A 19,607-nucleotide genomic window follows, 5' to 3' on the forward strand; every position below is an offset into this window, starting at 1 on the left:
CAAAAATATATCTAGAATCTTCAATTATAATCTTATAGACCTGAAAATAATTTTGTTTGGCTTATCAAAATAATTATTAAAACGCTCAAACTGATTCCTAGAATGTTAAACCCTTTTACTGCCTTTTATTTAACGTTTTAAACATTCTCATAATTATTTTCATGAGAAACCTACAAAATTACATTCAGATCTGTGTATTGTTAAATTTTTAGATATATTAGCAAAACTCTTCTTTTCATGTATATAAAATATGAAGAGAAATAATAAGTTCATCTTTAACGAAGAGTTTTTCTCTTCTGTAGAGCTAGATCTCCTTAAAATATCACATTGTTCATGCGATATCACTGTCAACACGCTTGTTGTACGATACTGAAGAATCGTGTAGGGGAAAACGAGAAACAATCGCACGAAGTGCAACAAAATGAAATTCTTGACACGGCAATACTCTCAGATTACGCTTCAGCAGTGGTTGCGGCCACATTTACACGTTACTGAATTGGTGAACTACTCTTCTCGCATGAACAAACGGACGTGTGATTGTGCCCCACTTTCCCCGTGGTCGACTCTTTCCACGATCTCGGACATACCCAGGTAGGTGCTGTTGGTAATAACCCAGAAGAGTTTTAGCGGATCAACCATTAAACCACGTTCATCACATAAACTAGCCGGTCCGATATAGACGACGGACCCAGACCACTACCAGGCTGCCACTACCGGTTCCCCACGGACGGTATCACCTAGTTTACCGCTTCCGGTCGACCTCCCGCTGGTCGGAACTGTCGTGCGCGGTCGACACACACACTCTCACACACACACACGGCGAGCCCGGGAGTGGACGTTTATCTCCACTGACCACCGACGCTGACCAACGGACGTCGTCCACACCTACAGACACAGGTGCACACGTCACTGGGAGATTCACCACGATTCGTCGTGTCACTGTCTTTCCGGTTACAGACTGGTTATACAGTTTACCGAGAACAAGGAAACACACGGAAACGGTTCTTTTATCTTCTACCACCGATACGCGCTCCTCACGTTACCCACTTTCGTACGTTTCTGATGGATTCCCGCCGCGCGCGTCGAATTCACGCGCCGATTTCGCGCACTCCGTAATCTCGCGCGCGTTATCTCGTCGCGAGCCGGCACCGACGTATCGATACGTCGTCCTGTACTGGGCCTGTCATTGACATGTTTTTATCGCCCCGTCTAGTACTATCTCTAGCTCATGTACACGTGTGTAATCACGAGTAGCTCGGTACGACGGATGTCCAGAAGACGGTCCAGCGGAAGAAAAGAGCGATCGAGACGGAACGATGAGAAAGGAAGGAACGTGGAGCCGCGAGTAGACGCAAGAGTCGAAGAAGCGTGAGCAGGAGGGAAAGAGAGAGGGTAACGGACGATCGGCGATAGGAGGGAGAGCCCGACGGAGGGTGCGAGAGAGCGACGTCGGCGTCGGCGTCGGCGTCGGCGTCGGCGTCGGCGTCGGCGTCGGCGTCAGCGGTGGTGATGCCGGCGGTGGCGGCGGGACAGCTATTCCTCGCGGGGAAGCAAAGCAGGACGAGGCACGACTCGCGCGCGAACGTGCTACGTGCGATACATACGCAGGGAAAGCAATGAGTATACGGAGACCGACGGCCGCCTGCGGGGCCCAGAATTGCGCAGCCGCGCCAAATCAGTCGGGGGCGCACAATCCACCCTCAGTCAATATATACTGTGTCACCGCGTAACGCAGAACACGGAATCGTCGGAATGCGGTCCCGCCACGGTGGATACACCTGGCTACGTGGACACTCGCACGAGTCGTGCAAACGTTGATGAGCGACAGCGATTAGCTATGGAAGCTAAATCAGAGAGCCAAGCGGGCAGAAATACTTTGAGAAGAAGTTAACGCGAATGAACGATTTTGCTTTGATGTATCTAAAAGTGTAAATACTAATCTGAAAATAATTTTGTTCAACTTTATTAAAATAATTGTGTTGGATCGTCGTATTAGTTGTAAGAGAGATTCAAGCATGATGATAATAGGGCGAAAGGTTTTGATGCTCTAGCAATCAATTTGAGAATTCTTATATAATTATTTTGATGATTCAATAAAATTCTTTTCACATGTGTATCTAGCTAAATTTTAAATACTTCGACAAAATCGTTCTTTCCGCGTACTTCATTTCCGAGAGGAAGTATTTTGTCACTTTTTATCTGAGATTTGAGAAGCTACGAACTTATTGCAGGAAGCATACGTTTATGAAATAATTAATTTATTATTTGATCATTAGATAAAAGAAATTAGACATATTTGATGAAATTCTATTTAAGGGAATACTGACGCTTTATCCGTAGGTAATGAAATCATAGAGGGTTGACGCGATTCTAAATTACTCTTTGTAACATTCTCGTTATTTAACGAACTATTCTGAATTATTTAGTTCATTAATTGAAGAGTATAAATGGAGTTAAATGCATGTTATACAATCATTATACGTTTAATCATTATGTTATTCCATTGATCAATCAAATAACTGAGACTAGACAATGTAGTCTCTATAAGTCTATATAAATAATAGCTCTTTATAATGTTACATCTGAGAATCATTTTTAATCAACTCTATAATTACTATATAGAAAAATCAATAAAAATTCCCGGGACAACTTGCGATTGTATTTTATTTTTAAATAAATAATTATCATTCTCATTTAAGCAGTGATTTTCATTAGTATATATAACAAAATTAAAGTGATGAAAAATTATGGACGTAATTTTATATTAATTCTATCTCAAATAATATCAACTAAAGAATTTGATCATCCAAAATAAATCTACTTTTCTTATATAAACATTGAATGCATATAAATGGCAATTTCTTTAATATTTAGCAAGAATTTTTTATTTTTATCTAATCTTCTCGTTCTCTTGGATCTTCTTTTTTTTTATTACTCTGAGAATGCGATTCCGAATAGTTCTACGCCTTGTCCGGAAGGGTTGTGCACGTGCTTCGAGTTCACGAGCAACATGCTCGGTTGAATCTGAAACTTTGATTCAGCACTTATTCGGTACTCTATTTCTGCGCGTCTCGTACGAAATTCGCGTAGAGGGAGTTTTCTTCCCTCTGTAGGGAAAGATGGAGAAATGTAAATAAAAGACACTATTCGTAATGCGTGTTTCATATAACGCGCTGTCAAGTGCCAGACGGAATGTCTCCTTTGCACTCCCTTTAGCATGCGAAATATCTTGATATCGCATCTTGATATCTTCTAGCCTGTCTCCGACTAGTTCGTCTCAAATAAGTGTCAATGCTCTACATTATTGACACACTATCTTATGGAAAGAGAGCTGCATACCTAAGAGAAACTTATTTCATGAAAGGTTCATTGTAACTTACAAAGAATTTTCAAAGTTATTATGATTATCTCGATAGTTAATTTCCTATTAACTTTCTGCTAAGTCCACGTAAAGTTAAATTTTGTTATCTACCTTATAATTTAAAAAAAAATGGCATCTAACTTTTGCTATTAAATATTCTCCGAGTGGAATTTGTTGCATTATCTATATTGACAGAGAAAGAGAGAATATACAGTGACAGTACCGAGAGAAGAGCACGATCGTGTGTGATATGTGGACAGATAATAGTTCTCGTCAACACAGATTATTCGAGATTATGGAGAATATCCGGTACTGACAACCGTTTAAATATACGCAGTTACATTTGCTTTGGATTAAAGCGCTGCGTTAAATCTCGATCACTGTAACTCGGTACGTATGGAATGCTGTCCACAAATCCAGGACATTCTACGACGACTACTGCGCATAGTCGTAAACAACAGTGGCAAAACATAGCGACGATGCTGACTAGCGAAATGCTATGTCTGGGGTAGTCTCCATATTATAGCGAATATTGTGGTCCCGACTAATTAAGCGCGCGAAATACTCGGATTAGATTTCGTCTCGGTAGTGGCACATATCGATCTCGGAGAAAGCGATCAATGAGATACGAAGCAAGTGGAGAGCTTATAGACGATGTTATGGAAATGACCAAGTAGATTAAATTCTGTGATGCAGTGATTCTCAATGCTTTCAAATCTCGTAAAAATCTTTCTATACATTTTTTTTGATTGTTAACACTAAAAGTGTACCAACGTTTCCTACTCACTAAAAGGACTAAGTAAATGAATTATTACGAAGATAAAAAAGATAATGAAAAATCAAATATTTCATCAGTCTGTAGGATACAATTATTGAAAAAGGTATTATCAAAAGATTTCAAAATCCTATCTTTTACATAAGTAATATAGTATTAATCTAAACAATTAAAATGATTAATGACGACTGCTCGGTATATTTCTCGTTAAATAGAAGTGGTTAACGTAAAATGTATTTACTGGATCGGACAAATTGTATTACGCAAGAAAACTATAATATATGAAATTCTTGAACGCGTACTCGAAGACTCGAACAGAATTTATCAATGTGGGAATTCCACAGCTTCTTTCTCTCTCTCTCTCTCTCTCTCTCTCTCTCTCTCTCTCTCTCTCTCTCTCTCTCTCTCTCTCTTCCCCTCCCCTTTACTATCTTCGGTATGTAACATGTCTTATAAAATATGTGTATCAAAAAAGTTCTGCACCAGTTGGGTTCAAACTAAAGTTAAACCGCAATCGAGAAAGTATGTCAAGGTATTCCTCTACCTTTAACAAAAATAAATCACATAGTTTTGTACATGAAATAGAGTACAAAATATTATTGAGTTTTAGTTCTGCCTTTTCTTCATTTTTTATTCTTTGTTTTTCATAGAATATACAGTTAAAACTACCAGTTAATTAATATATGGTTAGAAGATAAACTTCATCACCTTGTTTATATGTCTCTCTCCCTCTTTTGTGTTTGATTTTAAACTGAAGAAGTTGAGGAACGCTTCTCCGATCTTAGAATTTTAAAGTTTTGCATAGTCACGGGGAAAATTCGAGAGAGAAGTCGTGCATCTGTTCGCGCACTTTCAAGCGGCTGTCGAGGAATTACCGCAATCCACCGGATCTATCATCCTTCATTGAATCTTCAAAGAGCATTTCGCATTCAGTTCTGACATTCGCTAATCTATTCCCGAACACGACAGACGAAATCGAATACTTTTCGACTTATACCTTTGCGAACTGTCTTGCTTTTCGATTTTGATACTGTAACAAAAAATTTAGTTGCTTCTGCGAAATACATTTTTCAGCTTTGTAGATAACAAAAATATTTGTTTATACCAACTGACTAATTTAACTTGTGCAAAATTATAGTTTTAGTACAGTTTAATAAAAATTTTTTGTTCGATACATTTCAATCAAATTTTTGTTACAGTGAAATTTTGATTTATAAATCGAAACATTTTATAATAGAACTACAACTCTTCTATCTCATCAAAAATATAATATTGAAACTTTGCAATTCTAATTTTTAATTTAGAATGTATTAATGGGAGGGGGGGGAAACAAAGGTATTTAGTAAACTAACTCTCATTTGTCCCAAAAACCTACTGATATTCATCAAAGTCAAAGGAAAAGGATTCGTGAATATTTCTTGTTACGGAAAGCTTGAACTAAAGTACCGGAATCTATTTCCGAAGAAGAACGACGCCATAGGTTACTCCAATAAATAATATACGAACCGATTTGCCGGAAGTCGTTGCACGTTTCTCGTGCGGAACTTGAAACTGACTCAAACACAACATAACTTTGACGTGCTGTATTATGGTATAATACAATATTAACGAGGGCAACATCGATGTCGTCGATAATGTGGGGCGACTAACTGATGGAAAGATCCTATTAAGCATTCCTGAATCAATTTCGAGACTTTTCAGATACTCCATTATGTATACATGAAACGCAGGCTGCAATATAGTCGGCACAAATAATTTTTCTGACTGATGTCAAGTATCGATTTTCAGATCAAGTTGATTGTTCATATAACCACGCGAGCCACGAAATTCTAGATATTCTGGCATTATATCATGAATTTTATAACAGTACTGTTTTATCTTAAACTGGTTGACGACGACAAGTAAAGTGAAAAATTCATATTTTATATAATATTATTATTCTATATTTTTAAGAAAATTTTATTAATTTTCCATCTAAAGAGAAAATATTCAATATTCCCAATTTAAAATAAATGCTAACTCTATATATAAAATACTATTATATACTTAGTAAAATAATATTTAAAAATCTGAAATAAATAAAATTGCATGTACTATCTCTCGTGTCAGCTCCACTGACTGCAAAATTACTTCGAAATAAAGCGCAACGAAAAATTGAGATAATAAATATATGCATAACAGTTTTATATGTAAAAAGAGGTGTTTTTATAATTTCCGAAATTTTAGAATTAATATAATTATATTTCTAAGATGAAGATCGTACTTTTTGCATTTTGTAATATTGCATATTTTTACAAATAATCGACTCGATTGAAACTGAAATATTCAATCTTATACACTAAAGAGTAGCGAGAAATTATTAGTAAGTACACGCGACCATCATTTGTTAATCAAGATCCTTTAAAGTGTATTTTTCGGAAACGATCTGTAGTGTAATCTAGCACTTTGATCGTACTTAACATTTTGTTCGATCGATTTCCATTTGCTAATTGAACATATTCGTCGTGCCATGCATTTTGAGATGACACGACTCCAGTCGTTTGTAATCGATAAAAAATTGATATTAATAACATAGGAGTAAACGAACGTTGCTATTTGTTAACAGAACGATGCTTTTTAAACTGATTGTTTGTGAACAGTGACATTTAGGCAGAGTAATATCCAAAATATTCCATGGATACAATCCTATAGGAAATTGTGTTGATGTCATATTTGAATGCCGTTTGTAACCATCTACTTAGATATGTATGGAGACTAATTACATCGCAATTGTTGCGTAAACGCGACGATAATGGATTTCGGGATCGAGTATCATAAATAGTAGCTATTAATACACCAACCAATTTAACGGTAACCATGCGTGTGAGGCGTTCCTGTGCATAATTTGTGCACAAATTTTACAGTTGCTGATTTATTAAGTAAGCAATATTAAGATAGATAATCTGCAGCAACAAATATGATTTCAGAGAGAGAGAGAGAGAGAGAGAGAGAGAGAGAGAGAGAGAGAGAGAGAGAAATTTATGATTTTTGTTTTATAAAAGTTTCACATAATATTACATAAAATCAATATATGTGTGTGTATATATATATATATATATTTTCATCCGAAATTTATATTTTGAAATTATTTACATTTCAAAAGGGTAATATGAAAAGATCAATAAAATACTAATTATAATGTAACATCAATAAATTTTGTAAGCATGCAATTTATGGGAAAATGTATTAGATATATATGTATCTTCGAAAAAAATTCTAAATTTTATTTAAAAATTCTACAAAAAATATATGCACATGTCGTATGTAAACATATTTTTCTTTTTTAATTAATGTTTTAATAATTGATTTTTTTCTTTTATAGAATAGAAGAAATATGATACGTGTGTGATCGCGATATTGAAAGTAAAGTCTTTTTTAACGATTTTTGCAACTATCTGACAACCGAATAGGAGCCTTTCGTATAAATGCAATATGAAAGTAAACCGATACATATCTCACAACTGTTTCTTTTGGCCATGGTTTTATCATAAACCTGGATACGATCGAAGGCTCGTGCATGGATATTTTCTGAATAAAGGAAAAGTACGACGATATCGGCAAAACATCAAAAGTGTTTTTCCCCGTTTGGTTGGCATGCGCAGTTGCATGCATTCGTTGTTCATCGTTACGAGAGCGATGCACTGGGTGATCGCGCATAGAATGCGGAACCGGTAAAATGCGATTTGCAGATTCGTACGACAAGCGGCACGACAAGTGGTTGACAGGCACGACGGCCGACACCACATAGCAGCTGATCGAAAATTCTATTCTCCGGGCAAATTCATGTGAGCTCACGGATCCAGCTGCTCGACCGATGGACGGTGAAGTTACAACCGGTTAAAACGCGACGATCGACCGGAACGCTCGCGAAATTTTTATTCTCCCTTTGATACATGATATTTTTCAATTCGAAGTGTTGATGCTCAAAACCTATATTTAATCTATTTAATTCTTAATCGTATATTTAAAATTAATTATTTATTTATGTAGATTAAATAAAATTATATATTTTTATAGAATTTATTGTTAAAGAATCTCCCACATAGAGAAATATACGTAGGATATGATATCTTCGTTCTTCCATTTTTTTAATTGATTTTAATATTTAAAAATTCATAAAGTCGGATTTAAATAGTTGGAAATTTTAATATTTTCCATTAGCCACATTTTTTTCAACAAAAAATAATTTGTGTTATAAAAATGTTTGCATGTGTTATGCACGATGTTATGCATAATTCAAGTACTTTTTATTAAATTTGTTCACTTATTTTATTAAATTTGTTCCATTTTAGATTAAAATAAATCGAATCGCAGTATCAATTTTGTTTTAGAATGGTTTCGTTTCAAAACACGCAACGTCAGATATTTGAATTTACAATCCTGTTTTAACATTTATTGGTTTTGTGAAAGAAAATTACAATTTTAATTAACATAGTTTTAATTTAAAAGAGAAATAAATAATGCACATATGCAAAATAATAATTGAAACACATTGTCTATGCTTAATATCGGACAATTAAAAAATATTTCCATAGGTATTTCACCGGAAAATGAAAGATGAAATAACCTGTTTTTGAAAATATTAACTCCGGCTAATCTAAAATTTAAATGTAAATTTTCTGCATTGCCACTTTTGTCCGGTGAAAAGACATTCTATCTTGAAAATAACAATAGTGCACTAGCTGATAGAGCTATTCCTGAACGATGGAGTTGTAATGGAATACTGTTTGAACCTTTCGCCATTCGCTTGCCAAGTAGAAAGAAAAAGTGAGATATTTCAATGTCGGAAGTTTCGCCGAGAACTGCTGACTTACTTGGAATTAATTTTGCAGAGAGAGAAAGAGAGAGAGAGAGGGAATGAAGAAGGGGGGGGGGGAGAGAGAGAGAGAGATATGATTTCAAGCGAAAGAGTGTTACTTTGGATTAATTCCTTAAGAAATGAATTTACGATGATAAAAGAGGTAGGAGTGTTAAACAGTTAACAGAAAGCTCTTCTTAGCAACGATATCCCTAAATGTTAAGCTTCCGTGAAATAATTTCACCCAAGTGTGGAACGAATTTCATTTGCCGGACAATAATAGTTAGTTATTATCGCAAACAGCCAGCAAGAGCATTCATACAATGATTATTTAGTCATGCAATTAAATGTCACATGCTCGGAATTTTTCTTTTCCAATGAAAAACAATCTCAATTAAATATGGATATTGTTGATTGATTGACAGAAATTAATGAGGCATTCATTTTCTGCGCGTTAATACAAAAGCTGTTGACTTTGGTATATTGTCCTAATTAATATCAAATACGATCGAATATGACATTATTTTCCTTTTTGAGCATTGCACTTAATGAAAATACCGCTTATTCAGAAATTAAATACAATGTACGGGAAAGCAGTATAAGCGAGAGACTTTTAATTAATTGAATTCGAGAGAGAGAGAGAGAGAGAGAGAGAGCATGTTTTGTGCTTGTCGGTCACTATATTCATCCATCTTAAATCGGTGCATCCCATTTGCTTCTGCAAATGCTGGGAATTGCTGGTATGCAATCTAGACTGGCGACGACAGAACTGAGTCGACACAACGCAATCCTATCGATTCCCAGTTTCCCCGCATAGTTTCAAGACAATTCCCCAAGATAATGATTGACCGTCCGATTCTATCAACAGTTGCACTGCTGAAGATGGAGGTCCGCGCCCGCGAATGCGGCACTTTTTCACGTCGATGTTCATGCAAAGTAAGAAATACACAGGAATTGAAGTGAAACTTGGGACATCCGTTACTCTCAGAATTCTTTTTGAGGAAAGAAGTTCCATGAACTCTCTTTCAACGTTTCGCTTTTTCCTGTGCGCGGACGAGTATCTCATTTAAAGAATTTCGCGCTCGCACGATTCTCGCGTATTTTTCACTTTGCGCGGACAAACGTACAATTCGGTACTTAAAAAAAAGTCCAGCAGAGAAACTGTGGAATTTTTCTCAGTGATCAAGAGTCGAGGAAATATATTGTTTTATATATAAATTTTAAAGAAAGATAAATTTTATTCGGAAAAAGCTTTCCATTGCTGGAAAATCGTAATTTTCGTTTTCTTAGATAAAGTGAAAAATTTTCGATTCGATTGATTCAAGACTGAATCGATTACATCACGCTTCATTATCAGTGACTGTCACAATTAATTGATGTAATGACGTTTGCTTGGAGCACTGTCGGAGGTCATTTACGCTATGCTTCTCTGTCGGACAGGCATGAGATATTACGCAAGCCGAAGATTAGACGATGCCATATGTCATTCAAATTCTCATTTGCTTGTAATAATAAATGATTGTACTTTTAGCCGCTTTCTGTAAATAAATATAATACACTCTAATTACTATAAATTAAAGTGATTATTTTTTTTCTTAATCGAGATTCCAATCTGATTTTCAAGTTATACTTATTTTATCAGTTCATTAATTACTAATTTTATTAATACACGGAGAGAATTTCCTTTTAAAATTTACCCCGACAATATTTTAAAGATTTTTACTATGCACTTCAGTAAAATTGATCAAATTTATTTTATACTTATTTTATATACGTAGTTTTATTAACGAATGAGAAAGGTTTACATTAAAATATTCTTCGAAATATTGTTCCATGACAGCCATATTTTCAGGATAAATTTTAAGAAAAAATTCTTTCCGTGTAGATAGTAATTGTAGAGAATCTAAATCTTCGCATCTGAAAAACTCAGAATATGGGAATAATATACTTTCAGTGCATGCAGAGAAAAAAGGCAAAGAATTAAATTGCAACAATATTCTTTAACTGGGCAAAATAACTGCGCAACTTCTCTAAGCGTCCGCTGGTTTCTGTAACTACTTATATAAAACTCACATAAAAAAATGCAAATGTTACGCAAACGCAAGTAGCGGCAATCATGTATTACGAGTGCAGATGGCCTTAATGGATTAAGAGCATCCGTAGAGCAATCGTATCTGAAGGGATCGCATGTCGGCGTATCGATTGCTCATTGGCTATGCATCGCGTTACGCTGCGGTTATCGCGAGCGATGGAAAATAGCCGTGGTATAATCCGTTGATTTTAACCGGGGCATATATACACGTACTCCCGCAAACACACGTGTGCGCGTACCTGAAATATAATAATAACGATGGAGCGAACTTCTGGAAGCTCTCCAACGCATTTAGTCGCGTCGAACTCGTTCGCGGATGCAACAGCGAAAGGCCGCAAGCATTCTCGACGGCCAGCGTTTGGAATTTGGCTAATAATCCGTCGCAAATTCCGGAAATTTCGTTACCACGCTGGCGACGGATATATGTATATATATATATATATATATATATATATATATATATATGTGTATGCAAAACATATTACGAAAGTTAATCCCTCGATCAACATTGAGATGGCCACAATGCGGGAGGATGTGAAGGATACACAAGAGTGATCCGATCGCGTATTCGCGCATCGCGCCACGTCACGCAGCTCGCGAATGTAATAATCGTCTCGCGGTTTCGCGTTACACGACGCATCATACCCGTCCGCGTTCGAAACTTCCGGTAATGAGCACTTTCAAGTGATCCGCTCTATTGCACGAACAAGAAGCAGGATTAAATGCTACAACCACGACGAGCGTGACGTCATTCCGTCTCTATTCAATCAGTACTTACTCCCCCTCCGCGCAGCATAATCCTTTCATCTCCCCGATTCGAATTACAACGCTGGAGTTAATTCCGGCATATTGGCCCGCGTTCTGATTGCGGAATTAGTCCTAAACGTGAACGGATGACTAATGTCTGCTATTTACATCGAAATTGCAAAATATTTAAACGTTTACTCGTCGCTTACGTTATATAATGTATTTTCTTGTCTTGTATCAACGTAATAAACAATTAGGATTATGTTCGAGGATAATTAAAAAAGTGGAATGACGATAATCAGATTCTAGGGAATCGCGGTATAGATGGTGAGCAATTATTAAACTACAAATATATTAATTTCGCAAGTTACATAAGAATTAAATGATGTTATACGATTTTTATGCAAATTCGAAGAACCTAAAAAGAATTGATTCTGAAAAGGATTGATCTGTTGTCGGAATATTAATTTTTCTATGTAAGGTTTATTTAATTTTGCGCGTATTTTTATCAATTGTGTTCTATTATTTTATATTTATCATCTACAGCTGAATAAGAGCAGAATTTAAGTGAGAGAGAGAGAGAGAGAGAGAGAGAGAGAGAGAGAGAGAGAGAGGGAAAGAGAGAATTAGCACGGTCGAAAAACTAACAAGACGCGAATATGAAACGTGTGGTATTTTGCGAAATTTATTGGTGTGTTCATGGTCGAATCCAGTTGCCTGGAAGTCGAGTTCTTACGATCTAACTTACGTACTGCTAAACTTAACTTGAGAAACACGGACGACAGATCGGGTCGACATAAAAATCGTCGCCAAGTTCCATGGTATAACTCACCGGATAAGCTGCGGGCATCCAGGCTAAGTGAAATGGACGGTGCGAACAAATATCCGAAAACATTTTCCACTTTATGGTTTACCGACGACTAACTTCGGTTTCCCACCCTCGTGACAATTCGCGGGAGCGGAATAACCGGTAGGGCTTTCGAGTTTCGAAGCTATTAATCTCTGGGTCCCCACAATATAACTGAACAAGTAAATGGTGACGAGAACACGTCCTATTCTATATTTCTGTTCTATATATCTTAGTCACAAATCATTTTGCTAACGTCGTAATGTGATCTTGAGAATCTAAATTGATAGAGAAGAGTGAAAGAACTGCAAATATATTAAGAGAAAAATGAAAAAAAAAATCTTCTTTAATATTATATTATAGTAGTATAGTTTGCATTGTTTAACCTATATTTGCAATTCCTCCACTTTTCCCTATACCTTATAAATAAATTCTCCCTTTTCGTGATTTCATCGATTTGATTTTATGTTTGTGATGAAAATGTAGATATAAGACGAATTTATCTACAGAAATTTGCAGCATTAATATTATCAAGTTTTTGTTTGGGAAAAAAATCTCCATTTTTAATGTTCGATCATTGAAGCTATAATATATGACAATGTATAGATTTGCTACGTCTCCTGTCATCGATTTTATTAATTTTAAATGCAAATTGGATTTTATTTAATGCGTACAGTATTTCTAAAAAGTAACACCTAAACGTAGGCATGTTATTTTACTTTACTCGATATCAGTCTGTCTCTGACGAAAACGCATATCACTTGCATATAAAAAAAAATTTGCGAATTTGTGTTTACTTTTACCTTCAATATTTTTCCGAACTAGTTCGATACATTCTCGTATGTTGTCGCACTTTTTTGAAGGTATGTTGCAAACACATTCTGCCAATTAGCGCTTCGCGATGTTATTCTCTCGTACCGGTTACCTCCACTGCGATTATTTACGAGTTTCTGGCAAACATATATGGATCATATTGAAAACCTAATGGCATTATCGATACTGCGGGTAACCGAAGATTCATCACGCGTTGAAATGGATATGGAATGATGAGCGTCGAAAAAAAAGTGATACGATATGAATTATTCGGCATGCACGGAGTGTCATCTGTCAAGAATACCTCGATGTCCGGTCTCTTTCGGTGCGTGCTCACGCATGAATATTCCCGTATTTGTTAATTGCTATTGGATTTTGGCAAACGGAATTTGGTAAATTTTCTGGGCGAAATATCGAATTTCCACGAAGTTTGCGTTAATGGCAGCGATGTACATACGAAAGCCCGAAAACGAAATTCACCAAAAAGAGCGAACGTTTTTCGCAGCTCTTGTTATTTTTCTTTCTCTCTCTCTTTTTTTTTATTTTGCAGGAGTTTCGCAAAAACAGCTTGCTAACGACAATTCTCGGTGAAGTCAAAGGATATTAAATTTTGCAAAAATTTATTTTTTACTCAATGGTGAATATGCGAGAAAACGCACCCAATGTGCATTTTTGGTAATTACATATTTCTTTAAAGAACGTTAAGTTAATTTTTTCGCTGCAAAGAGACTGAATGATTGACCTAATTATAGAATTATTTAATTTTGAAAGTTGTACGTTCGTCAAATAAAATTGTAATTTGTAAGCGTAGAAAATACGCAGCCATTTTCCATTGAGTTTGTAAATAAAAATTTAATTAGCTTTTATTGGCAAAGTATGCAATGAATAATATTTATAAATTGCTACACATGATAGCAATGAACTTCTACGAGACAGACATGAAAAAAATTAGCTATAATTTTTGTAAAAAGAGAGATAACAGAAACAGAAATGAACTGTTAGCTGCGCAATTCTCCACTACTTAATGATATTGAAATATGAGGATTCCATGATTAACGCTTTGCTGTTAATTAAACTCTTTAATGAGGTAACATGATTAAAGTCTGCTGATAACGAGATTTGATGTATATTGAATCGACATTAAATTCTTGCGTTTCACTTCGCATTTTCAGTTTAAACGATTTTTTTTGAACGACATATGATATAAATCTCTCGTAATTACTTTCATATTAAAGAAACTATCATTAAAATAAGACAATATAATGAAATATTTAAATGTACTACAATTTTGGTACATTCTTTACATTGGTCAGTGTTTGAAATAGAGAAGAATATTATAACGCGATCATAAATTCTAGTGAGTTCCCTTTTGTTATATGAATAATATGACTCTAATAATAATATTTCACCTTTTGTAATATTATACAACGAAAATGTAAAATATTATTCTAGTATAAAATTAATAGATATTATTAAGATAGAGCTAATTTTTTATTATACTTTTCCTAATACAGCAAGAAAAATTTTGTACAGTTTTAACAAAGTCGACGTTTAAACAAAAGTCGCGCTTCGCGTAATAAAACGCTGCTGAGCGGACAGATACATTTTCGCTGAGTCGAGGGAAGGCTCGTGTGGAACATGTTAATCTATTTAGCAACTTCGTTGGTAGTTTAGTGAAAAGAGACATGAAAAAGGGGACAATAACACCCGTTACTCCCGCCATTATTACACGGTCGACTTGATAATTATACGCGGTACACTCTCGCTTTATGTTTAAGCGAGTAAGAATGAAATTTTGATGAATCTCTTCCTATGCGCGCGCGCAGAAATGGCCGTCGCAAATTGAATTCAGACGGGACACAGAGACTTCGTAAAAGTGCTGTTCCGGAAAAACATCGAATACATTATTTCCATTGGGGCGCGGTTAAGCCATATCGAATGAATTTTATACAGGGATGGCACTCCCTGGCAACTTTTAGGATTATAATCCTTGCGGACTTAACAAACTTTGTAGCGAGAAATAGAGGACGTGAATCTGTAGATAATAATACTTGTTCTAACATTATAATCCTTAAGATAGAAATGTAGTAAATAATTTTATTAGTTTCAAGATATATTATCAATCAATATTGAACAATTTTCATAATAATTTCCACGTTGAATCTCTCGTTAAATAAAGTTCCCACATTGCGATGCTATTAAAGACGAAAGATTATATTTTGTCACCGTGTGTTCCCGAAATCAATCGATCAAAAAATGTTTCAATACTATTACTTTTCTCATGAAAATTACTTGTTAAGTTTGGCCGATTGAAATATATATCAGTTCTCATAAATCGTTCTTTAATAATCGAACGCCACACGCACCCTATTTGCGTGTAGAAATGATGATAATCCCAGAATAACTTGTCGGATACATCGGATGCAGAAGATTGACGTCGCATCGCTTGCTGCACCTGTGCATCGGAACCTCTCCGTCATCATTACTTTACGCAACAAAGCGCAAACGGCAAAGCGGGAGTAGTAATCGGAGAAGATCCCGTATACGCGAAAACGTCAGACACGATATAGAGATGCGAATTTGTGTGCAACAATGACGCTGGAGGGTAACAAAACACGAGGTTTGCTTCGAGATTCGAAAGTTACAATAGTGATCGTGCTGTCAATTATGATCCGCGCGCAGGAAACAAAAACAAAGGGAAAAAAAGACAATTCAGATCGATATCACTGAGAAATGTTAGCGTTTCTAGCTTTACAATTTTCAATATGATCGATCTGTTGACGGCAAGTTTCAGCGAGCTCTGAAAAGAAGGAAAGAGTGCTCATAATAAAACCAAACGTAAAGTAGGAAGAAATTAAAACCGGAAAAAAATACGCCGTTGCCCTAATTTTGTACCGAGCGACAAATTGTCTTCTGCTTTTTATACGAAAGGATCGCATCCGTATCTAAATTACATACCCGCGCGAAAAGAGAGAAAATCTAAACGCAAATGATACAAACGCCCATATCGTTTGTACGAACGTAAGCGCGATTGCTGAGATGAAATTTAATTATTGAACTATTATTGAAGTTAGAGGGAAATAAATGAACTGTGTGAAATGAACGTATCAGATTGAACGAATCAGTGAGAGAAAGCGCATTTTAAACCTTTCAAAAGTAAAAAGATTTTATCAGTATACGTAGTAATTTGCAGAAATATAGGAAAATTCGGAAAAAATATTTTTCAAAATTGACAATTTTTTAACTAAATATTCTAAAATTGTGATCCATTTTGTTAAAATAAAACAGTTGCAGTATAGCTCGGAATAATACAATTATTTTATTCTATTTCGGAGAAATATCTGTTGGAGAAATAATAACAATTAAATATTCCACATTTACAAAAATAAATAAATTTTATAAATACAATGTTTTTCAATTTTTAGTAATATCTATGGGATTATAAGATATTACTGTAGAATTTTATGGGAAAAAGCGGTTTCGCGCAGTTAGAAGCTAAAGGTAAGCGGATTCGTCTTATGTTCTTGTAATTAAAGAGCACTCATAAAGGCGAATCACATCGTAATTCCAATCTCTTCAATCTAACCGAATGAGATACCTACAGGTTAACCGAATGGTCACTTTAGTTACAGCTCTCGACACATAAAGATCCCAAATCTAGGTCGCTATGTGGCGCGTCTTTACAATAAAAATGATATTGTTAAATCTTTTTTTGTAAACACAGAAAATAGAGAAAGAGTAGGAATATGAAATAGAGCGGGAACTGTCGAGATATAATTTTGTATGTCCTTCTTAGAGAAACATTTTTAATGCGTATGATAATTTATATAATTTACATTTATACTACTGAAATGCATATAAAATTCGAAATATGAATATAGTAACACGTTCTGCGAAATTATATGTCCATTTTTTATAAACGTATTATTAAAATCTAATTAGTTTTTATCTCACTATTCTTTCCTTCGTTGCATATAAAATTTTATATAACAACAGGTTTTGTTAGACTCTTCATTATTGATAAATGAACTACTACTTTTACGTTACGCAAGTATAGAAGATTACGCTTTTCTCGATAAAAGGTACGCAATGTTCTCGTAATGTATGGCTTTTTGTCAGAACAAAGAAAATTTGTATAATATATGTTTATACCTTTCAAGATAAAACCGTAATATGGCTTTCAAGTTTCATCCCATTTACCTTTCCAGCATATCGATGGTTACGACAATATGAATCATCGCAGCGACAGAGTCACTGCTCAACACAGAACTATTCTAGCATTTTTGTTATCATTGTTCTCCTCGGACCTACAACTGCCTGTTATTCGACATTCCAATCTCACATTTTGTCCTATCATTCGTCTACGAATTCAAAAGCGCTGACTTGAATCGAGACCCCGGCTCATCGTCTTCCACCCGAAGAATTTGCTTGTATAGAGTAACCAATATATAGAACGTTTTCCAAATGCAAACAGCGATTTGCATCACTTCGATTATAATAATACGTTAGCGTTGTGTAAACGTAACTCAACAAAGTAAAACGCTCGAATATTTTATGGTTAACAAAAATGCATATAAAATGTACTATATGCACAAAGATTTGAAAACATGTTCTTGCAAGGAAAAATAACATCCTTATTTTCTGAATAAATCGTAACATTTTTGTTATGCAATGAATACCTATACGTATTACTTTTAATCATAATTTATGCAAAGAAAATAGAAGGTAAACATTTGGTTGTGTTTTTTGTAAGAAAAATTTATAAAAAGCAAATCTCTGTTTTTCATGCAATTCATAAGTTATAAATTTAATTAATTTAAGCTTAAAATTACGATGGAAAATAATGATGGATTTGCTATAAGTTTTTTTATTCAATCTTTGATATAAACAAATTTTACAAATCTATTATTACACTTTTGTAATTTTTGAATTAAATATTAACATGATAAAAATTAGTCGTGGCATTTAAACAACCATTAAATCTTCAATGTATAAAAAAATCTATTACCATGTGCTATTTTTTTTTCGCAACCTATGACCTTTTTTTATTTTACTACCCTATGAAAAGCGTCATGCATGACCGCAATCGCGGGAAGAATCACGGAAATGTGATGCTGGTTGGCGACTCTCGGCGGACACGAGGTATCTCCGAAATCCCTCGGATTAATTGTTTGTGAAGTTTGATGTTGGACGTGAGGGCAAAGTTTGTTCATCAAATAGAAGTTTTGTCGCTATGCGTTGGATCGAAATCGCAATTGCGAAGCGTGTGAGCAGCGAGTTTTTGAGCGGAATATTTCCGACAAAAAGTTCGCATGATTTTTGTAAAATATTTTGGATGTATCGCTTTTACGCAAAAAAAAAAGCTCAATATCCTAGTTTGATCGGGTGGAATTACAAAAGTGCTTTAGACCGTAACGAATATTACGACAACATCGGTAGCCATAAAAATAACGAAAGCACATTTATTACTGCTCCTCAATGCTTTGGGTGATTTAATCGTAAGCGCCTTAAAGCCACACCCACGTTGATAAAGCCCATGAAGTTATAGATTTTCGATGTATATAATTAATTTTTATAGCGATTTTTTAATAAAGTTTTTTTTTCCAACGTTCGTTTAACGTAAAGTAACATTACAATCAATTTTATACCCTTTTGACATTTTATGCTTGAAGGCATTTTATGGATCATTTGATAGGACTGTAACCAGAGAGTGAATATATATAGCTATTCATACATTGATTATTTAACAAGAGAGCGTAACTAAGTGTCTGCCTCCGACTTTAACAAGCTTTGGATATGTTGAAAAATAAAGGCATTATATTTATAAAAAATTAAAAGACATATATTTGTTATAAATTTTTCGCATATTGAGGCGGTGAAAAAAATATTCCTTCCTCTTGAAAAAGATTTTTTTCTTTTTGAATATTGTCTAAACTGTAAAAGATATTTAAAAAAAATAAAAGTTTTACTAAAAGTTCACATAAACGTTGAATGGTTTTAACAGTACTTCATAATAACGATAAAAAAATTCTGTTTAAAATAAAATTTCTTTGTTTATAAAGAATAAAATGTAAAAACAGTTTTTTATTATTACAAAATACTCTTGAAACCATTCACTTTGAAACCATTTTATTT

The 19,607-nt window shown here is 34.8% G+C and overlaps 1 protein-coding gene across 6 annotated transcripts in view; it reads right to left on the bottom strand.

Moving 5' to 3' along the window:
• LOC105153444 (neural-cadherin) overlaps positions 1–19,607 on the bottom strand; it is a 215,831-nt gene that overhangs the window by 71,243 nt on the left and 124,981 nt on the right. The window contains exon 1 of one of the 6 annotated variants that reach the window (XM_087408140.1): positions 588–11,438. The exons of the other annotated variants lie outside the window; for them this stretch is intronic. Coding sequence (XP_087264266.1) covers positions 588–639 — 52 coding nt within the window. The 5' untranslated portion in view covers positions 640–11,438. Of the gene's footprint in view, positions 1–587; positions 11,439–19,607 lie in introns of those variants that run through there. 6 annotated transcript variants of the gene reach the window in all.

Source organism: Acromyrmex echinatior, chromosome 7 (assembly GCF_024713525.1).
Source record: "Acromyrmex echinatior isolate Ae372 chromosome 7, ASM2471352v2, whole genome shotgun sequence".
Taxonomy (NCBI): domain Eukaryota; kingdom Metazoa; phylum Arthropoda; class Insecta; order Hymenoptera; family Formicidae; genus Acromyrmex; species Acromyrmex echinatior.